This window comes from Elaeis guineensis, chromosome 7 (genome assembly GCF_000442705.2).
Source record: "Elaeis guineensis isolate ETL-2024a chromosome 7, EG11, whole genome shotgun sequence".
Lineage (NCBI taxonomy): Eukaryota > Viridiplantae > Streptophyta > Magnoliopsida > Arecales > Arecaceae > Elaeis > Elaeis guineensis.
Window position 1 is genome coordinate 3,095,222 of NC_025999.2, and position 26,070 is coordinate 3,121,291.

Below are 26,070 nucleotides of genomic sequence, written 5' to 3' on the forward strand. Positions count from 1 at the left end.
TAGGGACAGCACAGAAGTCTCAGGTGACGGGGGCATCAAGGAACTGGCCTTTCTCACCCTTAAACATGCCAGATCTCTTGGCAAGACCGTCCTAGTTGGTTCACTGGTTACAACCCTTGCACCACTGCTTCAATTTTGCAACAAAGTAAACAGGCACCATGATTGATTATGACCTTTTCTGTTCAAGTCCCTAATTAATTATACCACTTAATGCCTATACATGTAAGCTAACACTATCTAATAAGATACCAAAACACACAACGCATGATTTGCATTTGCAACTAGTCCTTATGAGCAAGCACTGAGCATTAGATGTTCCTGTTTCAATCCAATACACCTTAAACAAAGATCAACAAATACATTTGACTTAAATATAATTCTCATCGACAGACAAATATTTAATGTAAACATTTTTTTAGCTCGCAAAAATTCGCACAATATCATTTTTATTGTTGTGGGCAGGCCGCGAGGGGTCTTCTTAATAGTCCCACATTGGGCAACTCTGGTGTGTGCATGTGCTTAAGTAGTGCGAACTCCCTCTTGCCCATGTGAAATGCCTTTTGCCCAGAGGGGTCGAGGGGCAAAACCGTGACTCCGGATGCGCGTGCGTCCAAAGTGACGGTGCCCATAGGGAGAGTGGATAATACCTTGCATGCGGTAGAAAGGAAAAAATTCCGTAACCTTAACACAGTGGGACACAATAGGAGAGCGCCAGGTAGGGACACCCGCCTCCTGTCGTTCAACACATCCGCCTCCTGTCGTTCAACACATGCACCCTTCAGAGTGGGGCTGTGTTGTAGGCAGGCCGCGGAGGGGCCTCTTTAATAGTCTCACATCGGGCAACTCTGGTGTGCATGTGCTTAAGTAGTGCGGGTTCTCTTTTGCCCACATGAGGTGCCTTTTGTCCAGAGGGGCCGAAGGGCAAAACCGTAACTCCGGGTGCGCGTGCGTCCAAAGTGGAGGCACCTTTGGGGAGAGCGGACAATACCTTGCGTGCAGTGGAGGGGAGAAGGTTCCGTAATCTTGACACATGTACACAACACTTATAATTCAAATTTTTTTTTTATTTTTTGTCCAAGATCCAAAATCATTCGAGAGAAGAATCCACCTGATAGACGGATCTGGCAAACGCAAGAACATCATACGGAGCGCCCACCACCTCCTCCTCCTCCTCGCGACCCCCTTGCTCCCCTTCTTTTGGTGTCGGTGTGCCCTTCGAGATGGTTTGATGAAGCAACGATGCGGCCGTCGGACTCAAGGTGGACGGCTGGTTACCTCCAGTCTTTTCCCGTTCATCTTTTGCCGTCTCTCCTCCCTTCGTCCGGCTGCCTTCTTCCATCCTCTCTCTCACTGGCACCTCCGTCATGGTGCAATTAACGCTACAAATCTACACGCGGTACGCATCCACACGTGTACTCTACCAGACGTACACCTTACATGCAAACAGATAGCAAAAGCCACGTGCCTACTGGATGCCACGTGGTGGCTTCAGAGATTATTGAGGATTTTATGGTATGGGTCGGTCCGAGTAGATTAATGCTTAATTCAGGACCGCTACACTCTCCAGTCTGATCGTCTAAAAGAAGTGATCTTGTTCACTAATTGTTTCTACGGAGAAACTAAGCAAAATTATAGTTTTACTTAAACAAGAGATCAACATATGATCTTGTTCAATCTCATCAATCTTGGATATCACGATCATATTGTATGATTATCAATATACCCACCAATGAAAGGTTCAATTAAGAGATCATAGAGTTACCTTTAAGCGGCCAATCTTCATATCCGTCAATTAGTTTGATATTTTCATCAAAAAATTGGTAAGATTTGTGGCGTAAGCTCGTTGTTGGTTGCATGGAGTTCGTAATGAAAGGAGTGTTGAAATCATCACGAATTCTGAAGCATAATTTTTGTTCTAATGTGCTGGTCTAGGTTAGCTTAAGTTGAGTCTTGGGCTCAACATAAGAAGTTTCTCTTCCAATGGTGTTTGATTTTTGTTAGTTTTTGAGTTATTTTTTTAATTAGAATGTGGTATCGATTTCTTTTGTCTTTTAATGGGAGAGAAAGTGTGGTTTTATAAATAAGCAAAGAGAGTTACATCAAAAGTTTGAAGGAATTGTTTTTATCTGTATAGTATCTTTAGCGAGATGTTTTTGTACGAGGAGCAAACTCATTGTTTCGATCTTTTATTTTTTGAATAATTTTATTTTATTTTTTTATTTTTTTGTAATTTTTGAAGATGTTTGCTTTCTGAATAGCATACCAATAGTATCAAAGCTATATATTTTGAGATTCGTATTTTGTGGAATTGCCATTCTACAACATTATTTGTTTGGGTGATATTTGTTGCAACTCCAATAATAGATCGACACTCATATTTTTTCTGCCATGTAAAATATCATCTACTCATTTCTTTCAGCTTTAACCATTCCTGCTCTCCAAAATCTTATTACTCGTGTTTCAGGTTTGAGCTTTCCAGCAAAATTCCATCCCCTCAAAAGTTTTATTATTATATTTCTATTCATATGACTGCTTGCTATGGATCATGATAATATGGAAAGGTGTTTTCTAGTCAAATTCACATAGGTGATCATCTAGTTTTCATCTCAATACCATGCAAATGATCCAAACATCCCAAGGACCATGTCAATTTGAGACTACTGATTCAACTTTTTATTTTTCTGGGTCTAGGATAATTGCCATTCAAGTAATCACGCTTACAAAATCATCAAATTCAAAATTATATCAAACCTGTAAGACTATTGACCTCAAAGTAGTCACGCTTAGGGAGGAACCATTACACGTGGGAAATAGGGCCAACGAAGAAATTTTGGTGCTGCACTAACTTTCTTTTAATAGATGGTAACAGCATCAAAGTCAGAAGTTCAGAAATAACATTTTCTTATCCAATATGCTTGTCAACGGAAAGCAAAGTTAACCAAGTAGTAAGAATATTATGGTTAAATGCATAATCTGAGGTAAATCCTTTTTAAGATCCACATATTACTGTCATTAACAGCAGCAGAGTCTCTCGGTGGTTGTGGAAAAGACTCAGCAGTCCTACCAACAACAATTCACTAGAGAGAGAGATTATCGGACAAGAGCATGTACTATAATAGATTGATTGGCTGCATCGTTATTTTTAACTTAAAAGATTGAGTTTAGTGTATTGCTGGACAATCTTGAAAGTAATACGAATTATTTTTTAAAATAAATTATCATCATTAAATTATCAATAATATTGATTACTGTATTTGATACATATAAATAAAATTATAATAAAATTATTAAAAATCTTGATTAACATATTTGATATGACAATTAGATTATCGATAATGTAAAATTAAAATTTTAAAATACCCATAATAATTTTATTATGATGCCCTTCTTTTTTTCTGATTAGAAATAACAAAAATGATGACAGACCGAAGAATGTGAAGAACCACAGGGACACTGAGGGATAAAAAGAGGACCGGCATGTATGGAGTTGTAAGGATGGTGGGAAGGGGTGAAAAGAACTTAAAAATCACAAACTGAGTCGTGGATCGAGGGTGCACATTGAAGGGATGGAGGGGAGGAAGGAGGTTTGGATAATAAATTATGTAATTTTTTTGAAAAATAATTTTATCTAAAATTTTTATCATAATATTATCAACAAAATGATAATATGAATAGCCATTTTTCTCCAAAGTAATCCACATTGGAGACAATCTGGATTATCAAAGTAATTTACATTATCATCCAAAATGTATACCAAATACAATAAATCAGATTATCATATTAAATTATTAACGGGATAGATTGCCGGCTATTATATGCAACCTAAGAAAAATTAATGACTCAATGGATCTCCTGCCGCAAGAGACATTGCCGTTTTTGCCTATTGCCGAAAATTCCCTACTGCCTCCTTTTTACAAGAGGATTAATTTTTATACACCATCAGCTAGCATTTTGAGTTGTTATTTCTCTTCCAATGGCAGCTTCTTACACATCCACCCATCTGCCATAGAAAGTATCACTTCTCGTCCGACTTGTATGTAGTAAGCATGCTGCCAACATTTATCCTCAGCCAGTATCAAACTTTCCATAGGATTCATGATCAGCATCCATCCACTTCATATTAGCTCAGAGTTTCCTCTAGGCATATACCAATCTCTACCCACCTTATCGCATCCATCCCTCCAGCCTCCAAAAGGGGAACGATAGGCCCCATGCACAATCACGAGGAGAGTTGGCATTATATACAAGAATAGATGAAAAAGACTAATTGATGCCACAAAGCCAAAATACCACACTCGGCATAGCATATCAGATTGGCCACCATGAGAACAAGACGATAGTTTATATAAAGTCAGGATATCTACAATTGATCATTGATCTCACATCCAGGTCAAAGATAATTTAAGAATATTTTCGTTAACCTCTACTTTTTCATCCTTTCCTCTGCATTCAAGCCATATATCTTAAGACAGCCTTTCAAATAACTAAATGGAATTAAACTTGATCCCAACCAGCCTGTTCAAAACTGACCGATTTCAATTCACGTTCAACGAAGTTATAAAAACTGGTCATAGATGCTTTATCTATGGGAAAAGACAATATATCTATGCCAAATTATCAATAATTGAAACATTTTAACAAAAACAGACCATTCAAAAACGTGGAAAGCATCCAAACCACCTGCAAAGAAACAAGCGAAACATGTTCAATAAGAAGAAACCTCTAAGTTCTACCTCAGTAAAGAATGCATTAAACCGTCTTGCAATGTTGATCTACAATGTTAGTGTGGTCATCACCAATGTCCTCATCCTGCAGATTGTTTTTCTTTTCTTTCTTTTTCTTTCTTTCTTTCTTTTCCAATTGGTTTTGGGATGTTAGCCCTCATGTTATCCCACTCCTGGTTCCTCATAAGGTAATGCTGACTCCAAGAAACAATATTGTCCTTATGATTAGTGAGTATTATCCAGGAGGAGATCACAACATCCAAACCATCCTTCGTTTCCAGGAAGAGAGAACTACCAGGGGTTTTTGATTACCAGGTTCAAGTACTTTGGCATACAGCACCCCAAGACCTGAACCTGACACCTCTTGGTATCACCCAGTTCACAACATTTAGATATATTATCTACCGCAACAAGTAATCACACCCAATTCAGCTAGTGGTATTTAATAGAAACCTTGCTGCAGGTATAATCACAAAATGAACATAAAATTGCAGTTGAGAAATGTTGCATATAAATTCAATCGTTCAAAAAACCGAAATACTGGTGTCTACGTTTTCTCCACTCCAAGTAAATGCCTTCTTCAATTGTGAAAAAGATAGATCTAAAGTTAAATTACCTGCCTTAAACAAAAATAGAACACTAAAACCTCTTAAGTGAAAAGTCTAATTCATCCTTCTGATGAGCTCATTAATGTAGTCTTCGCGGTTTCCTGCATCCCCTCCTTCAACATAGTGCTTCCTCTTCTTCTTCAGGCCACTCAATGGTGCCTTAAGCTTGAATGGCCACAAGAAGTTGTTTGCTTCCTTGAAATGTGGCCCCACAGTCATGATTTCATGAACAAGATCCTCAATGCAGATAATCCCATACTTCCCCAGGCCCTGCAATCCAACAAATAACACATTACTAACAACAAACAAGAGCCCAAAAACACATAAGCTGAACAATTAACATCACTTGTATCCCCCCCCCCCAAAAAAAAAGAAATGATAAGAATCTCCAGCAACACAATACCTGTTCTATGATTGAGTTATCTGTCAGAGGAATCCTCTGCTTGTTCAACTTCCCATATCCCCTCTTGTATATCAACTCCCTGACACTCTTCAAATTAGGGTACCTAAAAACATCATATTTTTATCACAAGTTTTAACACACTACTGCATGCATGGTCAAATTCTCATAGTAAAAACTAAGGGGAAAACCATGACAAAATTTAGTACCCATATGTCACATATGGCTCGACCCGGCGCAACATGTTAATCGTAGCCTTGTTAACTTTCAAGAACACACCGTTAAATATCTAGCAACCAATTGGGCAACACTACATTAACCAAGCAAAACAAAGGCAAACAAAATTACGATGAAATGATTAAGTGAATGCATGCTTACCTGCCTAAGCCTCAAGAGCTGCAAAATCTTTCGGGTTTTCGGGTGCATGGCATTGATACTATTATAATAAGATCAAATCAATAGAGAGGGAGAAAAAAATCCAACTAAGAACAGAAAAACGACCAAGCGATCAAATACCACAGATGAATACCAACTAAGGATCCAAAATGTTGGAGAAAAAGAGGGGAAAAATCGTATTTTGGACTTACCCACGGATTCGGATGATAAAGAGAAGCTTGGGTTCGGGACTGACGTAGAACCCACCCTTCAACCTCGCCTCACGTTTCAGGCGGATGAGCTCCTTCGCCTAATAAACGATGCCCATTTCTCACCAATCAGTCAAAAGAACCAAAAGAACCAAAAAAAAAATCGAATCTCGAGGGATAAAAGATAAAGGAGAACGAGGAGTATTAAGGGTTACAGCACCTGGGATTCGTACTCCTTGGCGTATTGCTGCGCTCTGGTGAAGATAAGCTTGCGGTTTTCCCGGTTCTTCTTCTTCTTGGCCTCGAGCGCCTTCTTCTTCGCCAGCGCCCACTCCTCCTCCCTCTTTCTCTTCTTCAGCACCGACTCCGGGATCACCGCCTTCGCCTCTCCCTCCACCATCTTTCTCTTCGTCCCGACGCAGAAACCCTAAGAAGAGAGGGAACGAATCTTTGAATAAAATTGGAGGAAGATATTGGAATGAAAAAAAGAAAAAAGAAAAAAAAAAAAAAAAAAAAAAAAAAAAGAAAAAACCTAGATTCCGATCCGAGTTCGCCGCATCAAAGAAGTAACCCTAGGTTTTTTGGGGGGTTCTTTACCTTGTCTGGTCGGGAAATGGCGACGGTGTGCAAGGGAGGAGGGCCGCGGGGGCGGGGGACAAGATTTTAAGGGTTCCCGGGAGCGAAGGACCCGAAGATTCCAACGGTCGTGATGCCGCATGGGTGTCAAACAAGATCTAGACGGTAGAACTCAAATTGTTTCCAGTGTTCGTACGAACACAGATAACCTAACGTATTCCAGGCTTCCAAGATTCCATCTCCAGATCCTCGCCGTCCACATATACTAAAAATCATGAAAGATCACAATGTGCTATTTTATGGCAGCACCTCAGCACAATATCGGAGCCCGAGTTGTCTTGGGCCAGTATTTCGTCCCAGATGCAACGTTTTCTTGGGCTAGAATTTTGGGCCAGGCCCTGGTTGCCTAACATAAGCTCTGATTGGGCTGGAATGTTTGGATTTGAAGGCTTATCAGGATCGTCCATCTGCCATGATTCATTCTCTGAGATGATATCCATGGTTGGTTGGCTTTGAGATTCACAAGCCTGCACGTTAGCAATTGGTGCGATCATCTGTGTGTGGGAATCTCAAAGCTGAAAGTTGGAAACTCTTATTTCTGCTTGGATCTGACCTGCATTATGGTGAGGGTGAGGTTTTTTTTTTTTTTTTTTTTTGGGTAAACAGAGGATCCATTGGCTATATGTTAAACTAAACCGTGGACGAAACTAAACCATTTGGAGAAGTGAAAATTGAAGTCTGGGAAGAACAGCTGACATTACAGTGAAGAGAATAGGAGGACGAAGAGCCTGTTGAAGATAAAAGCAGTCCAAAAGCTCCCCATATGTGATCTGTGGAGTGGTTGGGGTAATCTGAAATCCAGAAGTTGCAAAGTAAAATGCAGCAAGCTAGAGCAACAGTGGAACCAAACTTGGTCAGTGCAGCAGTTAAGGAATGCTAACCTGCATTCAGGAACACCTTGATGCGCAGCCCCGAAGACCAACTCTATAGTAGCAATAATGGTATCGTGGTCCAATAAGCATTGTAGAGGGAAAGCAACTGCACCAGAACCAGTGAAAGCCATGTAGAGGCAGTAAATGATGGCTGCTGTTGAAGTAAGTGAAAAGGTGCAACAGAAGGAAAGAGGAGAAGATGCATGCGAGGAAGAAAATTTCCCCTCCGTATGACGGCAAAAGAGTACGTAGAAGAGTCGATATCCAGCAACTATTGTAGCATTGCAAAACAAAATATAGATAACGAAGAAACTCATGCCGTTGCAGAACCGACCATTGAAACTGTAGCTTGAGAAGCATGTGGTGTGGAAAATATCCTTGAATCTTCTCTTCTGAGGTTGAGGGACTACAGGAAAAAGAATTTTTTGCGACGGCAAAATCATTGAAACTGTAACTTGAGAAGCATGTGGTGTTGAAAATATCCTTGAATCTTCTGAGGTCGAGGCAATACAGGAAAAAGAATTTGTTATGATCAAACATTTTACCATCGTAAATAATCATTTACCATCGCAGATGACTATTTACGACGGTCTTGCGATCGTATTTTAACCGTCATCATTTCGACCACAGCAAAAATTCTACGATGAAGGAATGCCGTTGCAAAAAATTTTTGCATTAACTTTTCATGACGATAATTGTTTGCGTCGTAAAAGCACATCGTATAAGATGTATTTATGATATTTATTTGCGACGAAAGATGCTGTTGTAAATAATTTTTTCTTACAATATTTTATCGTCGCAAATAAGTATTTTATTTTTACGATAACTATATCTATCATAAATAGTGGTAGTAAAATTTTTTTATTACAGTACTCCACCATCACAAATAGTGGTAGCAAAATTTTTTTTTCTTACAGCACTTTGTCGTCACAAATAGTGATAGTAAATTTTTTTTTTCTTTACAGCACTTTATCATCGCAAATAGTGATAGCAATTTTTTTTATTATTTTTAATATATTATTTACGACGATAAATACCATCGCAAAAAATATAAATTATATTTTTATTAATTATATTTATTTTTTTATTTTTTTATATAATTGTGCTTGTGAACTTGTAACCATTATTGATATACCTGCTTATCAATTAGAAAGAAAATAAAGTATAATACTCAAATATTGAAAATAAATTCATTCAACTAAAAATAACTTGAAATGCATTATCCAATACTAAAAATTTATCCAGATTTTGTTTCAACATAACATAAGTATTCAAGTACATATCCATTATCAAAAATATAATAAAAAATAAAACAGAACATAAAATTTGCTTGTTTCGTCTTCATGAAATTGTACCTAAATATAAAAATAAATAAATATATATATATTAGTTTAATAAATTATTATAAAAAAAATATAAAATGAGGTCACTAACAAAAATGAATTTTCTAAAATAAAGTTTACAATGGGACCTTTTTGTATCATCAGAAAATGAACACTACAGAAAAATGGTCATTAACGACGCTATTAATGGTCATTAACGATGCTTTAAAGCGTCGCTATTTCGCTTTACGACGCTTCGAAAAGCGTCGGCAAAGCGTCGCCTATGTAAGAGTGGAGATGAATAGCGCCGACATTTTTTAAAAGCGTCGTTATTTTTTAACGACGCTTTAAAGCGTCGTAAAAATTAACATTAACGGCGCTTATAAGCGTCGTTAAACTTGTCTTAACGACGCTTATAAGCGTCGTTAATGTTAATTTTTACGATGTTTTAAAGCGTTGCAAAAAGAATTTTAACGGCGCTTTTTAGCATCGTTAATGACTCTGCGTCATCCACTCTACTAAGACGCTTTTCGAAGCGTCGGCTTTTTGTCTTTAACGACGCTTATAAGCGTCGTTAAAATAATTTTAACGACGCTTTAAAGCGTCGTTAAAGGTTTTAAGAGAAAAAAAAATACAGGTATTATCTACAAAAAAAAAAGAATACATACATTCCTGTACGAAATTATATCAATTATTCGAACATAAACCTGTACAATCACCACATTCACATTCACACCTGTACAATCACCACCATTCACATCAAAAGCAAACTTAAATAGAAAATTTAACCAAACCAAAAGATAATATTTTATATAAATAAAAATAAAGTACTAATCGTCCATTACAATCAAGAGTAATATAAATAAATATAAAAATATAATAAAAATAAAATAATATCAATCTGCAGGCGGATGGTCGTCGTTGTCTCCACGTGACGTGCCGCTATCTCGACGGGTGCCTGATGTGCCAGGAGCCTACAAGAAACATATCAAAAGCATAATTTGCATATCTATAAATAAAAATATATAAATCATTAAATTAATACAAAAATATATATTTAATATTATGTGTTTACCTGAGATGAACCATACATCTCCTCCATCTCAACGGCACGACTCTGTCTAATCTCCTGTATCTCCGCCTCGAGTCTGCGAACGCGTGAATCCTGAGCATCTGCTGCAGCATGCTGCGTATATCTACTAACCTCAGATAACTGAGTGGGGGTGACTCCTACTCCATAACCCCTCACTCGGCCGTAGCGCTCTGGTCCCATCAACTCTGTGAACACCTCGGCCTCGATACGGCTCTGCTGCGTAGATGCTGCGGACTCGTCGTCACGCTCCGCAATGAGAGATGTAGCCCTCTCCTGTATTTTTTTTTGAAAACAAGAGTTATACATTAATAGCTAACAAAATTAAATTTAAATCATTGCAAAAAATATAATATTAATAATGCCGTACATATAAATCTCTCGACTCATCTCGAACAAAAGTACCATCCTGATGAGTATGAGTCATCCGGTAAAACTCCACTTGTCCGGGTTCCCTCCCATGCTCATCCTCCTACACAAATAATTTCAATTTTAAGCAAACAGTTATAATAATTTAAAAAAATATATGAGTATCATGATACAGACATGGTCCACGATACATAATGATATTAGTTATATAAATATTTCAACATAAAAATTAAAAGTTAATTATGAAAGTTTAAGGAACATACAAACTCTGTCGGAGTCGTGCATAACTCTTCGACCCCGATGTATGAGGAACAGACTGAGCTGCTCGTGCAGCTCTACCAATAGCAGAATAAGTCTGTAAAATAAAGTAAAGAACTTGTTATATATATAATATATAATAAAAATCAATATTTTTATAAAATATTTAGAAAAAAAGATAATAAACAGATAATATACCTGTGCCCTCTCGGAGAATCAATAATGAACCAACTCATCCACTGATGAGGGGGTACATCAGGAGGACAATTCCTAGCAACCTCCTCCTCTGTCATACCCTGTCTCATATAGTCCTTCTTCAATTGTGCTCTATATTCTTTCCATTTGTGGTTGAGAGACTTCATTACAAAATCATGAGTGGATGGAGGGAGAACAAACTTGCTCTATAAAAAAAAAAGTTAAATGAAATAAATTATATAAATGATTAACAATTAATATACAGTATGAACATCAATTCATTACCTCTATAACTCGGAGGAGCTCAACTTTGTACGTTGGAAGCATGTCATTCCATTTTGCATAGCCCAACGGACATAGCTGAGGCCTCCGAGCAACAGTCCCCAAAAATGAAGTCAATAAGCAGGCAGCTTTCTTAATTGGCTGACCTAGCTGATTGCACTCCACAACAATCTTCTCGCCCTCACACATCTGCCACACATCTCGTACTACTGTGGGTCCGCGTCTGGGGCGTACTCTCCCGGATCCGTCTGCAAAAAATACATAAAAGTAACTATATCATAAATATAGATAAAATGAAATAAAAAAAAAATTATATGAAAGACAATATATACCCTGCACATGTATCTCATCATCTGGCTGATGAACAGGAGGATCGTGCTGTGCTGATGATGAAGGACAGGGCTCAGAATGCTGTGCAGCTGAACTAGCCTCAGGCTGCTGTGCTGAAGAAGACGTACCGGCCCTGTCTGTGAAAACTGAAACTGCACATCAGCATATCGTCCCCTGCGACGCATGATGTCACCTAGCATTTATATAAATAAAAGGTAGAATCAGTTAATATATGGAGTAAAATAACACAATAATTAATGCAAAATATATACATCATAAATAATTATTACCAGTAACAATCAAGCAGTAGTGTTTTCTTCGAATTCTGTTCTAACCAACGTCGTCGTAGCATTTAAATCATCAGCTGGCACAAAATTGTAGGGCATACATTGTGTATAAGTGTCATCGTCATCATCCTCCACTTGGTTTCCCATATCATATAAGTCTCTAGGTTTTGTTTTGATGACAGTAAACCAATCTTTATCTTTTGCGTCTTGTACATAAAATACTTGACGAGCTTGAGATGAAAAAATGAATGGGTCATCCTTCAATAACACACCAGTGTGTATCAACCTTGAAAAATTTACAAGTGTAAATCCATTTGCATCTTGTTTCAAACCCCTTGGTGAGTTTATGTCTATCCAATCACATCTAAACAGTACTACTTTAAATTTTCCATAATAATCCAACTCATAGATATCTTTAAGTGCACCATAATAGGATTTTCCATCCGCTTCCACCATAACACCGCTATTCTGTGTTTTTCTAAATTTCTCTCGTTCTCTAGTATGAAATTTAAAGCCATTAATTATGAAACCATTATATCTATTCACAATCTTGTTAGGTCCTCGAGCAAGAGCTATTAGTTCATCTGAATTATTTGTCTCCATCATCTTTGATACCTAACAAAAAATGATATGACGAAGTGCAGTTGAGTTATCTGATATTAAATATGTATCAAAAATTAATATATCCCATAATTAAATATAAATCATACCTGATTCGAAAGCCACATAGGGAATAACTCGACCAACCATCGCTGTTCAATCCTTGCATTAGGACGAATGTTATGATTGGCTCGTCTCTGATAAATTAAAAATTTACTGCATAAAATATAAATATATATTTAGAACATTATATCTAATATAAAATTTAAATTTTGATGTCATTCCTTAAATATACTAACCTACGATGGTCAGATATTATGTCACTATGAAGTAACACATAACGATGTGCTTGTGCTAAGGATTTTTGATCAAGTATAATACTTTCAGCTCTTCCCAAGAATTTTCCAGCAGTTAAGAACTTATACAGTTCTGCATTCTCCACAAAGTCATTATGCCGTTGAGGTCGACTAAAAATAGTCTCTACACCTTGAAGATATCTTGAACAAAATGTCAAACATTCATCTGCAATATATGCTTCAGCAATCGAGCCTTCGGGATAGGCTCTATTTCGCACATAATCTTTAAGACGCACAAGATACCTTCAAGAATTAAATATTTATTAAAATATCAGTATGCTGTTGTTTCTAATAAAATTATCAAAAGATTTAAGGTTTGTAATAATACCTCTCAATAGGATACATCCATCTATAATGTACCGGTCCACCAACTTTAACTTCTGAAGCTAGGTGAATGAGCAGATGTACCATAATAGTGAAAAATCCAGGAGGAAAAATCTTTTCCATCTGGCAAAGTGTAATTGCAATATCGGATTCTAACTGATCAAGTTTCGAGGATCAATAACTTTGGAACATAATGCCTTAAAGAATGACGATAATCGAAGTACAATTGTAACAACTTGTTTCGGCAATGACGATCTTAAAGCTATTGGAAAAATATCTTGCATCAATATGTGACCATCATGACTTTTAAGATTTGAAAGTTTTCGATCCTTTAGGTGTACACATCGTGAAATATTTGATGCATATCCATCGGGTACTTTGATGCTTTTCAAAACTCCCAAAAAATTATCCTTTTCTCGAGCAGATATTGTGTAACATGCAGGAGGCACATAAATTCTATCATTAGCAAGCATTTTAGGATGAAGTTCCTGTCGGATACCCATTTCTTTTAAATCAAGACGTGCCTTCATGTTATCTTTGCTCTTTCCATCAAGGTTTAAAAATATTCCAAGTAAATTATCGCAAACATTCTTCTCTATATGCATGACATCAAGATTGTGCCGAATAAGATTATGTTTCCAATAAGGTAAGTCAAAAAAGATACTTCATTTTTTCCATAAATGTTTACTTGGCTGTTGTGTAGATACTATCTGTGTGTCTTCCTCATTTTCATCCTCGAAATAATTGTCTGGATCTTGAAACACCTCTGCATCTATAGTACTGATACTGACTTCCTCTGGTAACCCTTCGTGCACTGAGCTTTCAACATCATCCCTTCCTCTTTTTTTAGAGGACTTTGAGTGCTTACCATAGCTGTAATTCATGCCATCCATTTGTCTATGAACATCAGTTCCAGAAGGTGGAATAGGGGCACATCCCAATTCTATAGTACCATCAAATAAATCTTTCTGAAATCGAAACGGGTGATTTACTTCCAACCATCGACGATGTCTCATGTAACAAAATTTATCTCCATGTTTTAACCAAATTGAATGTGTTGAATCTCCACAACAAAGACATGCGACCCGTCCCTTTGTACTCCAGCCAGATAAATTGGCATATGCTGGAAAATCATTAATAGTCTATAACAAAGCTGCCCGTAGTTTAAATGTTTGGCCATTGGAAGCATCAAATGCATCAACACCCTCCCACAACTGTTTCAATTCTTCTATCAAAGGCTGTAGAAAAATATCAATATCATTGCCTGGACCCTTATCTCCTGAAATAACCATTGACAAGATAAGTGATGATTGTTTCATACACATCCACGGTGGCAAATTGTAAGGTATCAAAACGACTGGCCAAGTGCTGTAGGTAGAACTCAGGGTCCGAAATAGATTGAAGCCATCAGAAGCTAAGCCAAACCTAACACTGCGAACATCAGAGGCAAAATCAGGATGCCTATCATCAAATGCTTTCCATTGAAGACTATCTGCTGGATGTCTCAACATTCCATCCTTTGTACGTCCTTCATGATGCCATCTCATTGATGAAGCTGTTTTTGATGATGGATAAATCATTTTCAATCTAGGTATAAGAGGAAAGTAACGCAATACCTTGGCCGGTTTCTTTTTACTCCGCGATGCATCCAATTCATTCAGTACATCATCTCGATCTTCTTTTTGTGTTATCCATCTTGAAGATCCACATACATTGCATGACTCTTGATTAGCGTTTTCACCCCGATATAACATACAATCTTTCGGACAACTATGAATCTTTTCGTATCCAAGATCCAATTCCTTTACTACTTTCTTGGCTTCATAATACGATGGTGGTAAACGAGTGCTTTCTAGAAATGCATCCTTTAATAACTTGAGCAGCATGATAAAACTCTTTCCAGACCATCCATTCAAATATTTTATATGAAATAAATGTACAAGAAAAGAAATCTTAGAAAATTTTGTACAATCCGGATATAATTCTTCGTCTGCATCTTTCATTAAGGTGTGATAACGAGCTGTCTCATCATTAGATGTATGTATGGGCTCCTCAACATGCATACGTTCTGTATGCGTACATCCATCAAACATCCCAACTGTTTCTTGTATACTACTGGATTCTCCTAAATTTTGAACATCAAATCCAAAAGCATCTGTGATCAAACCCCTTATATCATCATCTCTTGCAGAATTGTCTTCTAGGCTAGTGGATCCAAAATGAGTCAGGGGTTGGTTACATGATGATGGCAACATAGATTCTCCATAAAAAATCCAGTCGGTATAACCTCTTAAAAAACTATTCCATACCAAATGTTCTTCAACATTTTGTGGATCTAAAGAAGAACTATTTACACATTTCCGACATGGACATAAAATCTTTCCATTCAAACTACTTTTCTCCATACCAAATTTAATGAAGTCATGAACTCCATCTAAATATTCTTTACTATTCCTTGGTTTATTTATCCAACTTTTGTCCATTATAGGATAAAACTGACCGAACTTGCAATTTATCTAAAAATAAAAAATTTTTACAATCTATATTAATGCAATGAGTAAAAAATATCAGTCATTTCATAAAATCCAAAAAAATAACAGCTAGATAAAGTTTACATAGTAAATGCTTGCTATCATCAACTAATAGGTAAAGAAGGCCCTATCCCATTCAGAAAATGCATTAATTCTATAGGTCAATTACAAAAATCAAATGATATGCAACAAGAGCCGAAAAAAATTTCGACAGCATTTCCCCTTAGTTCTTCCGTATAGGAAGAACAAAAGAAAAATACCATCCGAAATTTATTCCGAACCCTCAGCATACCATTTGATTATGGTAATGACCTATAGAATTACTCACATTTTCTAAACTGTCCATACTGGACAATCAATTGATCAATGTACATAATTCTTTTATCCGTACAAAAATAAATAAATGTACGGATACAATAGAATATGTACATTAATCAAAAAATGGGTCTACGTTTCTATGTAATACAATTTTTTTAAAAATTAATTCATAATTAATATTGCCTGGCATTAAATTCACAACCATCACAAAAACACCCATGAAAATCTACTTAGCATGCATTTTAAAATTATTGCTAGCCATTTCTGTGATAAATTTTTATATTAATATAATTTAAAATTATTTAGATAAATTTCAACTCTAGCCATTTCTGTGATAAAAAGTTGCAACTAATACTACAATTTAATGAGAGATTATCAACCAACTTGAATATTTCACAATGATATAGAAAACTATGCACCATGTGCTCATAATCTTCATATAACAGAAAAGATATTTAACTTTTCAATCACAACAAAATGAAGTCTAATCTGATAAATGGAAAGCTTGATATCTCGCTAGCATTAGGCTAAGAGCCACAAGGAAAAAAAAAAAGTGTCATTTGATTGGACTGATCAGTAGTATGTGAACATTAAACCATACAAATCAAACAAAGCCACTTTCAACCATAAATACATGTCAAATAAGGACATACAAACTAGATTTGGGTAGTCACATCAATAACTAAAAATGATCACAATCAAAATAAAAGAGCTTTCCTCTACCTTAAATTGAGTCCATGGTAGATGCTAAGTTGTCTTATGGGCCTAATTCTCATGCGAAAGTTCAAAATTTAAAGCTAATTAGCTTTTTATCTTGTAAGGTGCTTGATTAGGACATCATATTTTAAACCTTGAGTCGCATTACAACAAGGTTGACATCTGCTCCTACCTTCCATTCCCAAAAAGTGGAATAAGAAAATCAAGGGTTTTATATGGCACTATTTTACATTAAGAGAAAATATCTAGCCATATCTCCTCTTTTACTTCAATGTATCTGAGGAAGAAAAGTTCCTTGATCAAAGTAATCTAACAGTTTATACTCAATTCTAGAGAAGGAAGCAATCAGTTTGCTTAATTTGATTGTTAGCTTTGACCCTTCAAGGAACATCTGATCAACTATATATTAGTTAATATAGGAAAGGACAACTTCATATCAATGACCAATAATGAGTCAAAAAAAAAGTCAGGATACCTAGGGATACTATACTGGTACTTGATCAATAACTGATAACCTTTCCATATTGCAGTCATAATTACATGCAAAGAACTTGATTCAAAGCTTGGCTGACTAATAATTTCACATCCTGCACGAGTTACATACTAGATCATTAAGCTCAGTTAAAATCCAAGTTACTGGTCTAGGATCCCATCCTTAAATCCAAATTAGACTTAGTCTATAATTATATCCTGATTCCTAGCAGAGACCTTTCCTTATTAGAAGAATTATGAGAATGTGTCAAACTAGTTCAGTTTATAATCCCAACGATACAAAACTATCAATATGTTATCAGATGTTCTATTTTTCTGACATCAATGATTACTTGAAATCAAGAATCATGCGGGATCGTATCAAAAACCTTCAAGAGCTTAACATCACTCGAAATCAAAATATATACAAGATAGAAAGAAGAAATTGGTTAAAAAGAAAACAACTTTCCACTCTAGGGCACAAAAATAAAGAAAGGCTGAAGCATCAGACCTATACTTTATCGACTTCGAAAAGAAAGGCTGAAAGATTCAAGAAACACGACGGCTCCGCCACCAAAGAGCAGCATCCACCGGATATCTCGATGATTGTGGAACGATGGGAGTCGGAGATTTGGAGGTCAGCGTAGGCGGTAAGAACGGTGAGATCTACGGCAAAAGATCTAGGGTTAGGTTTTGTTGGATGGAAGAAAAAGCTGGAGACGGCTCCACATTTGGGGAGAGAGGAAGCCGCCGCGAATTCTTATTAGAAGAAGATGAAGGAGAGGCGGAGGAGTTGCAACATTTCTATCGAATATTCATCAAAATAGTATTAGAAACAAAAAGAAAAGGATCGTTACACCAGCTACTAACCGTACCCGAGCACAAACCTCCGGCGATTCGCGAGGAATCCAAAGGGTCGCCAAGCTCTCTGCCTCCGAACTCCGGTCTGGCCGAAAGGAACGGATTAGTAATTTATGGTAGGCGCGATCGAAGCCGGGCCGGCCTGTAAATCGTATTTCAAATCCCTCTTAGCAGCGGGGAAGCACCACGATACATCACCACGATACATCCCTCTTAGACACTCAAAAGCTTAAATGACGAAGAGAAAAAGGGAGGAGAAGGACCAACCTCGGAGGACAGGTACTCGAGGACGGTGGCGAGGAAGACCGGAGTGCCGGCGCTCACGGACGGCGGCTGCGCTACCACAGGTCGGCGGAGGAAAGGATGGAAAGCAGGGGCGGCGGGAGATAGATTAGGGCACGGGAGACTGGGGGTATTAAACGAACCTAACGACGCTTTTTAGCATCGTTAAATACTGTACAAAAGCGTCGGTATTTGCTTTATTTAACGACGCTTTTGCTAAAAGCGTCGGCGTTGACGTTGATAGTTTTACGACGCTTTTAAGCGTTGTTAAACGACGACGCTTTTTAAAAGCGTCGGCAGGTCAGCGCAACCTGCCGACGCTTTCCAAAAGCATCGGCAAAAAAAGGTCGCTAATCCACTATTTTCTTGTAGTGGAAATACCTCTCTAATTTCTTTGTAATATATTTAATGACAAAACTATTAAAAATGATAGTTCGAAGAAAAATTCGGACAATAAGAATATCATCACAAACCTCATCAGGCATCTAGGTGAATCTTTCATTTTTCGATGCATGTGTTTGGTGAGTACTAGATACATCTGGAACCTATATATTATAAAAAGTTGAAAGATGTAAAATTAATTATAAATAACAACTAATTAATGTACAATATAAATCTAACTAAATAAATAAATCATACATGCCCACTACTGGATGGCACCGAACGAGGAGTACCTACTGAGCTGTGCGCAAAACATCCACTCGCCATCTGAGCATGCATCTGATGGAGCTGTGCCTCCAAGTAGAAAATCTTGTCATCAAACTCAGTCCGAAGCTTATCCCGAATGATTTCCTCTGATGGTGTCTGAAAAGATTGCTCATGCAAACGTCGCTTTGTCATGCTCGAACTCCAAGTACGCATCCGTCTATGTTCATCTTCCCCCATCACCTCCACAAAGATACGATCTTTTAGTTCTGGTGTGCGCTCGTCCTCAGATACCTCTTCAAGTCATTGTTTCATCTCCTCCTGTAATAAAATATTATAATATTGACATCAATATTTAAAATATACTACATATAAAAAAATTTAAATTATGCACTTACAATACATTCTTGTGCATCCGCATCAATGACATCCTGCTTTGAAGTACGTGTTTTAATAAACATGCTTAGTCGATCTGTTTCTAATCCCTCTGCTTCCATCTATTAACATAAATAATCCAGATATATATAAGAATTTACACTAGAGTTATATTTAATATAAACTTATAATATTCTAAATATACATTTGCTCTAATAACAGAAAATGAAATTCTCCCTGTCTTATGCAAGTCTCCCAACATCTTCCTATTATTTTTGTTTCGTGCACACAATGTCTACAAAATTAAATATAATTAAAAATATAATATATAATTTTATTAAATGAAAAGAAAGTAATCACAAAAGAACAAGTACCTGGATATCTTCTTGTCCCCAATAATGAATAAGTACCTTCCACTGATCAGCTTTCACATGCGGAGGACGTTAAAAGATAAGATTTTCTTCCCTCTGGTGCTTATCATAGTATTGACGCTTGATATAAGACTTCTAATTCTTCCACATCTCACCAACCAACCTTAAAACAATTTTCTCTATATTCACTAGGGGCAGCTGTGTTATCCTATAAAATTAAAATTTGACAAAGTTAGTAACCATATAAAATATATAAATATAAAAGATAAGAGTTATTTCATATACAGATTTCTTCCTATGTTTAACAATAAATATTTAATGTAATTTTTTTGAATGCTAGTATATTAAAAACATAACCATTGAAAAAATTATGCTGCTACATTAAAATCATGGACAACCAGTAATTTGGAATTCCTTCGATTTCGTATCTCCTTTCAAATATAATCTAAAATTAAATACATAATTATAAAATAAAACTTATAAATATATTTTATCTACATCTCTTTCTAAATGTGATCTAGAATATGCTGGGGCATTTCTGTCCAAGATGTATATGTCAATGGGACATATATCCTATTTTTCACTATTACTCCTAATTGACTCTTGAACTTACTTGTATTGGACCCACAAGGTTGCATATGAGCATCAAATACCAAAGAAAACTTCTAACCCGTGCCCCAAAACTCACTACTATGAGCCGTGCCTCGACCTCTTCGTCTAGAAGTTGATTGATTTGAATTACCTAATTAGTATCTAAATATAATAATAAGATAAGATAGTACAATGATTTTAATTTTACATAAATAGAATAAGTGATTTTACCTACAACATTTGATGACTGTGGCTGAGATAATGTGGTCTTTGATCGCTGTCTATGTGGCTGAGTATTATATGCTGAAAGTGATTGTTGCTGTGACTCATCATGATTGGACTGAGATGATGAATAAGTCTATAATCTATCTAACATGGATACACCACGTGTCTTCTTTGAAGCCATCCTATATGTAAAACATAAAAAGTAAGCATCATCTTCATCTTAACTAACAAATGAACAATATTAATTAACAAAAATAAATATAAAAAATAAACATAAAAAATAAACATAAAAAGCAGCCATAAAAATATAAAAGAGATACAGAATTTAACTAACAAATAAACAATAATAACTTACATGCAAATTTTTATAATTAACAATGGTCATTCGTCTTCATCCATCTTAATATCATCATCGATGGATCTCATATAATCTACAGTTATTTTATCTACACCTTCTCTCACCCAATGAACATCATCGTCACGAGTATATATTGTCTCATCTAAATATTGTTCGTTAAAAGGCTCTACTTGAGGTACTGATTTAACATTATTTGAACCATTCTTTGAGTACATATCAAACAAATCTCTAACTGTCATCTTGAGAATAACACTCCATCCTGATTCTACAGGATTTGGAAGAATATAGCATACTTGCTCTGCTTGACGTGCTAGAATGAATGGTTCATTTGAAACATCATTGTCATTATATAAAAGATGACTAAAATTGATAAGTATCATTTTAAACTCATCTATCTTCTTTCCTTTGATATTGTCAATTCAATCACACTTAAATAGTACAAATTGCATATCATTGGTATATCAAATCTTGATAATATCTGTTAATCTTCTGTAATAGGTTATATCTCCAACACTTGTATGTGCCTTGACAATAATACCATGGCTTTGAGTGGTTCTCTTGTTATCCTTATTAAGTTTGTGAAATCGAAAGTCCTTGATGATATATCCACCATAACGTCGTACAAATTGATCTGGATCTCTAGCAAAATACTGAATTTCATCTGAGTACTGAATTTCAGATGTTTTTACTTATATTCAATTTAATACATAAACTTTTAAATTATATAAAAACTAAATGATAAATAAAAATTTTGAATTTGAGTTGCTAGAAAAAATTAAATATGATTACTTACATGTTCCTTCAATCATGTGTGAAAAGTTGATACATGGACCTTTTCAATTTAATCATCTGATGAACAAGGCATTTGTCTTCTTAAATATTTAATATGCTTCCTATAAATATTATAAATAATGCCTTTAATAAGTATAAATTTGTTAGTATATCTTACAAGTTGATCATGAAACTTACATTTGAATAGGAGTTATGGCATCAATATTTTACAGTACATAACGATGAGCTTGCTCTTATGTGAGTTCATCAATATATATTTTGGCTCCTTTTCTAATGGGACGATCCGAATTATTTCCACCATCATTATTCCAAATCGATCAATTGACTTAGTTTCAACATCTTGTAAATATCTTGAACAAAAATTCATATACTCTTCATCAGGTATCTTTTGGCAATTGAGCCTTCCGGATGAGCTCGATTATGCACATAAAGTTTGAGCGTAAGTAGATACCTATATAGATACAAATTAGATAAAATTTACATAACAACAAATCAAAATCGAAAGAGTATGATATGTTTTATTTTATACAAATAATATTATCTTTCAACAGGATACATCCACCTAAATTGCACTGCTCCAGCAATGAGTGCCTCTTTTGCTAAATGTATAGATAAATGCTCCATTATATCAAAAAATAAAGGTAAAAAGATCTTCTCAAGATGGTAAAGTGTTAAAGCAATATGACCTTGAATATACTCTAGATCAACCACTTTATTCACCTTTGAGCATAATTACCTAAAAAAATTTGTTAACTCAATCAATACCTCAACCACATCCTTAGATAATTCTTTGCGTACAGCTATAGGAAGTAACTGTTGCATCAAAATATGATTATCATGACTTTTTAATCCTCAAATATTATGCTCCTTTAAATGTACACAGCGACTGATATTAGATGCATAACCATGAGGGACTCTGACATTTTTTAATACTCTTAGAAAGATATCTTTTTATCTTTGGACATTGTAAAACAAGCTGGAGGCAAATAAGCCTTACCAGACAATCATTATTGTGGATGTAATGCTTTCTTTATATCCATTTCTTGCATATCATATCGAAAATTTAAATTATCTTTGGATTTTACTGCAACCCTCAATATTATCTAAAGTATATTGTCACATATATTCTTCTCAATGTGCATGACATCAAGATTATATCGAATCAAATTATGCTCCCAATATGGTAAATCAAAAAATATACTCCTTTTTTTTCATCCAGACTTTTTTGCACCTAAAGTGCTTTTTTGATTTTTTTCAATTTTTTTCTTTACAAGGTCTTCCTTTTTATATTCTATGAGCACTCCATTCAATTGATTTAGTATATCTGAACCTGATAATTTAACAGACCTCCTTCTGTATTCTCCTTATTCATTAAAAGATATTCTATCTCTTCGAAATCTGTGGGTATTCGGTAAGAACCGTCGATGCCCTCTATAACAAAATTTTCTACCATGTGACAACCATATTGATTCTATTTGATTGTAATAAGAAGGACATGCAAGTTCACCTTTTGTACTCCATCTAGACAAGTTTACATATGCAGAAAAAATCATTGATTGTCCATAATAATGCAGCATGAAGTTGAAATATCTCTTTTCTAGATGCATCATACGTAAGTACCTTTTTCTCCCATAATTTATTTAGTTCCTCAATCAACGGTTGTAAATAAACATCAATTTTATTATCCGATCCTTTTGGTCCATCAATAAGCACAGAAAGAATAAAAAAAAGTTGTTTCATAGACATCCACGGTGGTAAATTATATGGCATTAGAACAACAAGCCAAGTGCTATGAGCTATAAACATTGATCTAAATGGATTAAACCCATCAACTGCTAAACCAAGTCTAATATTTTGAAAAATCTACAGTGAAGGATGGATTTCATTCATCAAAAGTTTTCCAGATAATTGAGTCTGCAGGGTATCTTTGAACACCATCTTTTATTCGTTCCTCCTCATGCCATCTCATTAACTCTGCAGTTTTTGATGACATAAAAAATTTCTGCAACCTCAGCTTCAATGGAAAGTGCCATATTTGTTTTGCAGCAATCCGACTATTTTTAATAGTATCATCATTTGAATCTCCTATAAATTGCTTGTATCTAGAACTCTGACATATTTGATATTTATCATGTCCTTCATCTTTGCCTCTAAATAGCATGCAATTATTGAAATATGCATCCCATATCTCATAAGTAAAATCCAAATTCGTGGTGATTTTATTTGCTTGATAATATAAATTTTGCAAGCATACCCCTTTCAAAAATACATCATTCAACAATTCTAGTAACAATATAAATGACTTATCTGTCCATCCACTTAGCACTTTCAAATATAGTAATCGAACAATAAATGACAGTGAGGTGAATTTCGTGCAATTTGGATAAAGTGGACAATTAGCATCTTCAAGAAGTCTAAAAAAATCTTTTATTTCTTGATTAGACCCCTTGTAACCTTCATTCTCCACTAAATGATTAAATTCCATATTGTCATCTGACCTTAAAATTTTAGTTGCCTCTTGTATCATTCCAACCATATCATCTTCTGTATAAAAAAAATCTCTACTTTCACAGTCTTGGTTAGACCTAGTAGAATAGTATGTCTCTCCATGATAAGTCCAAATCGTATATGTCGTTAAGAAATCTTTTGTAATAATATATTATTTTACCATATGCCGGTCCTCAAAAAAATAGTTTTTATACTTCTTACACAGACAATAAATCTTTGCATCGTCTGCCTGATTAGTATATGCAAAGTCTAAAAATTTATTGACCCCCTCAATGTACGTAAGTAAAGTCCTTTCTCACAAATCAATCTAATTTTTATCCATAACTACTATCCACTGATACTATTATCGTTATGTATTCCCTGAAAATCATATACAATAATTTTTTTATAAATATCAAAAAAGAATAAAATTTACAAAAGAATAAAATTTACGAAGATAAATATCAAAAAAATACAAACTTCATAGTAATGTGAAGATGGCCTCCTAAAATAAAAGAACAGTAAAATACTAAGTAAACCTTAAGTAGGATATATTAAATCTTGGTGCATGCGATTTTTTACATATGCTACTAAGCATATATTAAGTCTTTATAAGTTATGCACATTTATGTTTTATATTGACAGTACATGTCTTGCTTGACTTGGAAGCTATTACTAAAAAAATATCTTCACTCCTCACTTGGATTGGAGAGGATTTATCTTCCAATCACGTATGCTTATGATTATACAACAATCATGATTGGATAGAGCCCACTAACTCCATCCTTTTAATAATTATCAAATTATTATGCTCATGTTGCTGCATTACTCCATTTATAGGATCATTGTCTCAAGGGATATTTGATTGGTAGAAACCCATATGAAGGACATAGGAAGGACAATCACACTGGATTTTTTATGAGCTAATAGTAGGAAGAATCGGGTTCTTTGGATACTCTTTAAGGATAACAGTTTAACAGTCAAATAAACAATATAATATGTGCTGCAGCCAGAGAACCCGATTGTATTATACTTCTACAAAATTTAAACAAGACTTTGTGTCATACTCCAAAATTCAACCGAGATCCAACCAAGAAGAAGAGGGCTGGAGATCGAGAAAAAGAGGGAATGAAGAGAGAGATTGGGAAGAAGGAGGAGGGACCGGGAGTGAAGAGAGAGATCGAGAAGAAAAGGGAGGGATCGTACCTGATCGATGATGGAGGAGTCCGACGAACGCGGAGGGAGAGATCCCACTTCCTGATGTCTTTTGCATCAAAGAGGTGAGGCCAAACCACCGCCGGGGAGATCGGGGGGCACGCCATAGGGAGGGGCACGTCGGGGCACCAACTAGAGTTTTGGAGCGGAGGAGGGGGGCAGGGGCATGCTGGGGAGATTGATCGGGATTTTGGAGTGGAGGAAGGGGGAAGGGGGCACGTCGGGGAGATGGATCGGTGTAGGATTTTGGAGCAGAGGAGGGGAGGGTGGTTTTGGAGCGGAGGAGGGGGGTAGGGGCATGCCGGGGAGATCGGCACACCGGGGAGATGGTTTTGGAGCGGAGGAGGGGGGTTTGGAGCGGAGGACGGGGGGGGGGAGGGGTGGTAGGGTTTTGGAGTGGAAGGGGCGGCGGTAGGGTTTTGGAGTGGAAGGGGCGGTGGGAGAGGGTTAAATCGGGGAGATTGAGCACGGGGTGGGGGGAAGATGTTTTAAGTAATTTTTTACCACGTACGGCACAATGCCGTCGCAAAAGGAAAAAAAAAAAAACTTAGGTAGGTTTAAAAAACTGATCTTTTACTACGGCAAAATGCCATC

General features: G+C 36.0%; 2 protein-coding genes and 1 long non-coding RNA gene across 8 annotated transcripts; all 3 read right to left on the reverse strand.

Moving 5' to 3' along the window:
• Positions 1-349: 349 nt before the first annotated feature.
• LOC140859038 (uncharacterized) lies at positions 350-1,388 on the reverse strand. Its single transcript, XR_012142436.1, has 2 exons — positions 1,109-1,388; positions 350-1,022 (listed from the first exon to the last, which is right to left on the reverse strand). It is a non-coding gene; the product is annotated as an uncharacterized lncRNA (long non-coding RNA).
• Positions 1,389-5,190: 3,802 nt separating this feature from the next.
• On the reverse strand, positions 5,191-6,983 carry LOC105049335 (large ribosomal subunit protein uL30w). Its single transcript, XM_010928959.4, has 7 exons — positions 6,849-6,983; positions 6,537-6,743; positions 6,320-6,417; positions 6,111-6,168; positions 5,942-6,021; positions 5,736-5,838; positions 5,191-5,602 (listed from the first exon to the last, which is right to left on the reverse strand). Exons 2-7 carry the CDS (start codon positions 6,714-6,716, stop codon positions 5,387-5,389), a joined length of 735 nt encoding a protein of 244 aa, XP_010927261.1. The 5' UTR covers positions 6,717-6,743; positions 6,849-6,983; the 3' UTR covers positions 5,191-5,386.
• A 4,121-nt stretch (positions 6,984-11,104) lies between these two features.
• Positions 11,105-25,808, reverse strand: LOC105049336 (uncharacterized). 6 transcript variants are annotated; one of them, XR_012142674.1, is made up of 9 exons: positions 25,468-25,808; positions 20,631-20,806; positions 19,812-20,016; positions 19,461-19,732; positions 19,057-19,383; positions 18,891-18,962; positions 11,673-11,863; positions 11,344-11,588; positions 11,105-11,264 (listed from the first exon to the last, which is right to left on the reverse strand). XR_012142674.1 is itself a non-coding variant. In XM_073260874.1 (9 exons), exons 6-8 carry the CDS (start codon positions 19,300-19,302, stop codon positions 11,547-11,549), a joined length of 444 nt encoding a protein of 147 aa, XP_073116975.1. In that variant the 5' UTR covers positions 19,303-19,383; positions 19,461-19,559; positions 19,643-19,732; positions 19,812-20,016; positions 20,631-20,806; positions 25,468-25,803; the 3' UTR covers positions 11,105-11,264; positions 11,344-11,546. The 6 variants fall into 6 exon arrangements, 3 of the variants coding, with proteins under 3 accessions (XP_073116975.1, XP_073116976.1, XP_073116977.1); XR_012142675.1 differs by having other exon boundaries at positions 19,092-19,383; positions 25,468-25,807; XM_073260874.1 differs by lacking the exon at positions 18,891-18,962 and having other exon boundaries at positions 19,092-19,383; positions 19,461-19,559; positions 19,643-19,732; positions 25,468-25,803.
• Positions 25,809-26,070: the final 262 nt, after the last annotated feature.

Bases quoted from the DNA above. Each gene is read 5' to 3' on its own strand.
- LOC105049336 (XM_073260876.1), bottom strand. From the start codon at position 19,302: ATGGGGGAAGATGAACATAGACGGATGCGTACTTGGAGTTCGAGCATG. The intron at 11,864-19,091 runs GTACTCCTCGTT...TATAAATGCTAG, and splicing joins TTTTGCGCACAGCTCAGTAG to GTGACATCATGCGTCGCAGG. The intron at 11,589-11,672 runs GTATATATTGTC...TATTTTTTGCAG, and splicing joins TGATGAGATACATGTGCAGG to ACGGATCCGGGAGAGTACGC.
- LOC105049335 (XM_010928959.4), bottom strand. From the start codon at position 6,716: ATGGTGGAGGGAGAGGCGAAGGCGGTGATCCCGGAGTCGGTGCTGAAG. The intron at 6,418-6,536 runs GTGCTGTAACCC...ATCGTTTATTAG, and splicing joins CCAAGGAGTACGAATCCCAG to GCGAAGGAGCTCATCCGCCT. The intron at 5,603-5,735 runs GTATTGTGTTGC...GTTGGATTGCAG, and splicing joins ATAACTCAATCATAGAACAG to GGCCTGGGGAAGTATGGGAT.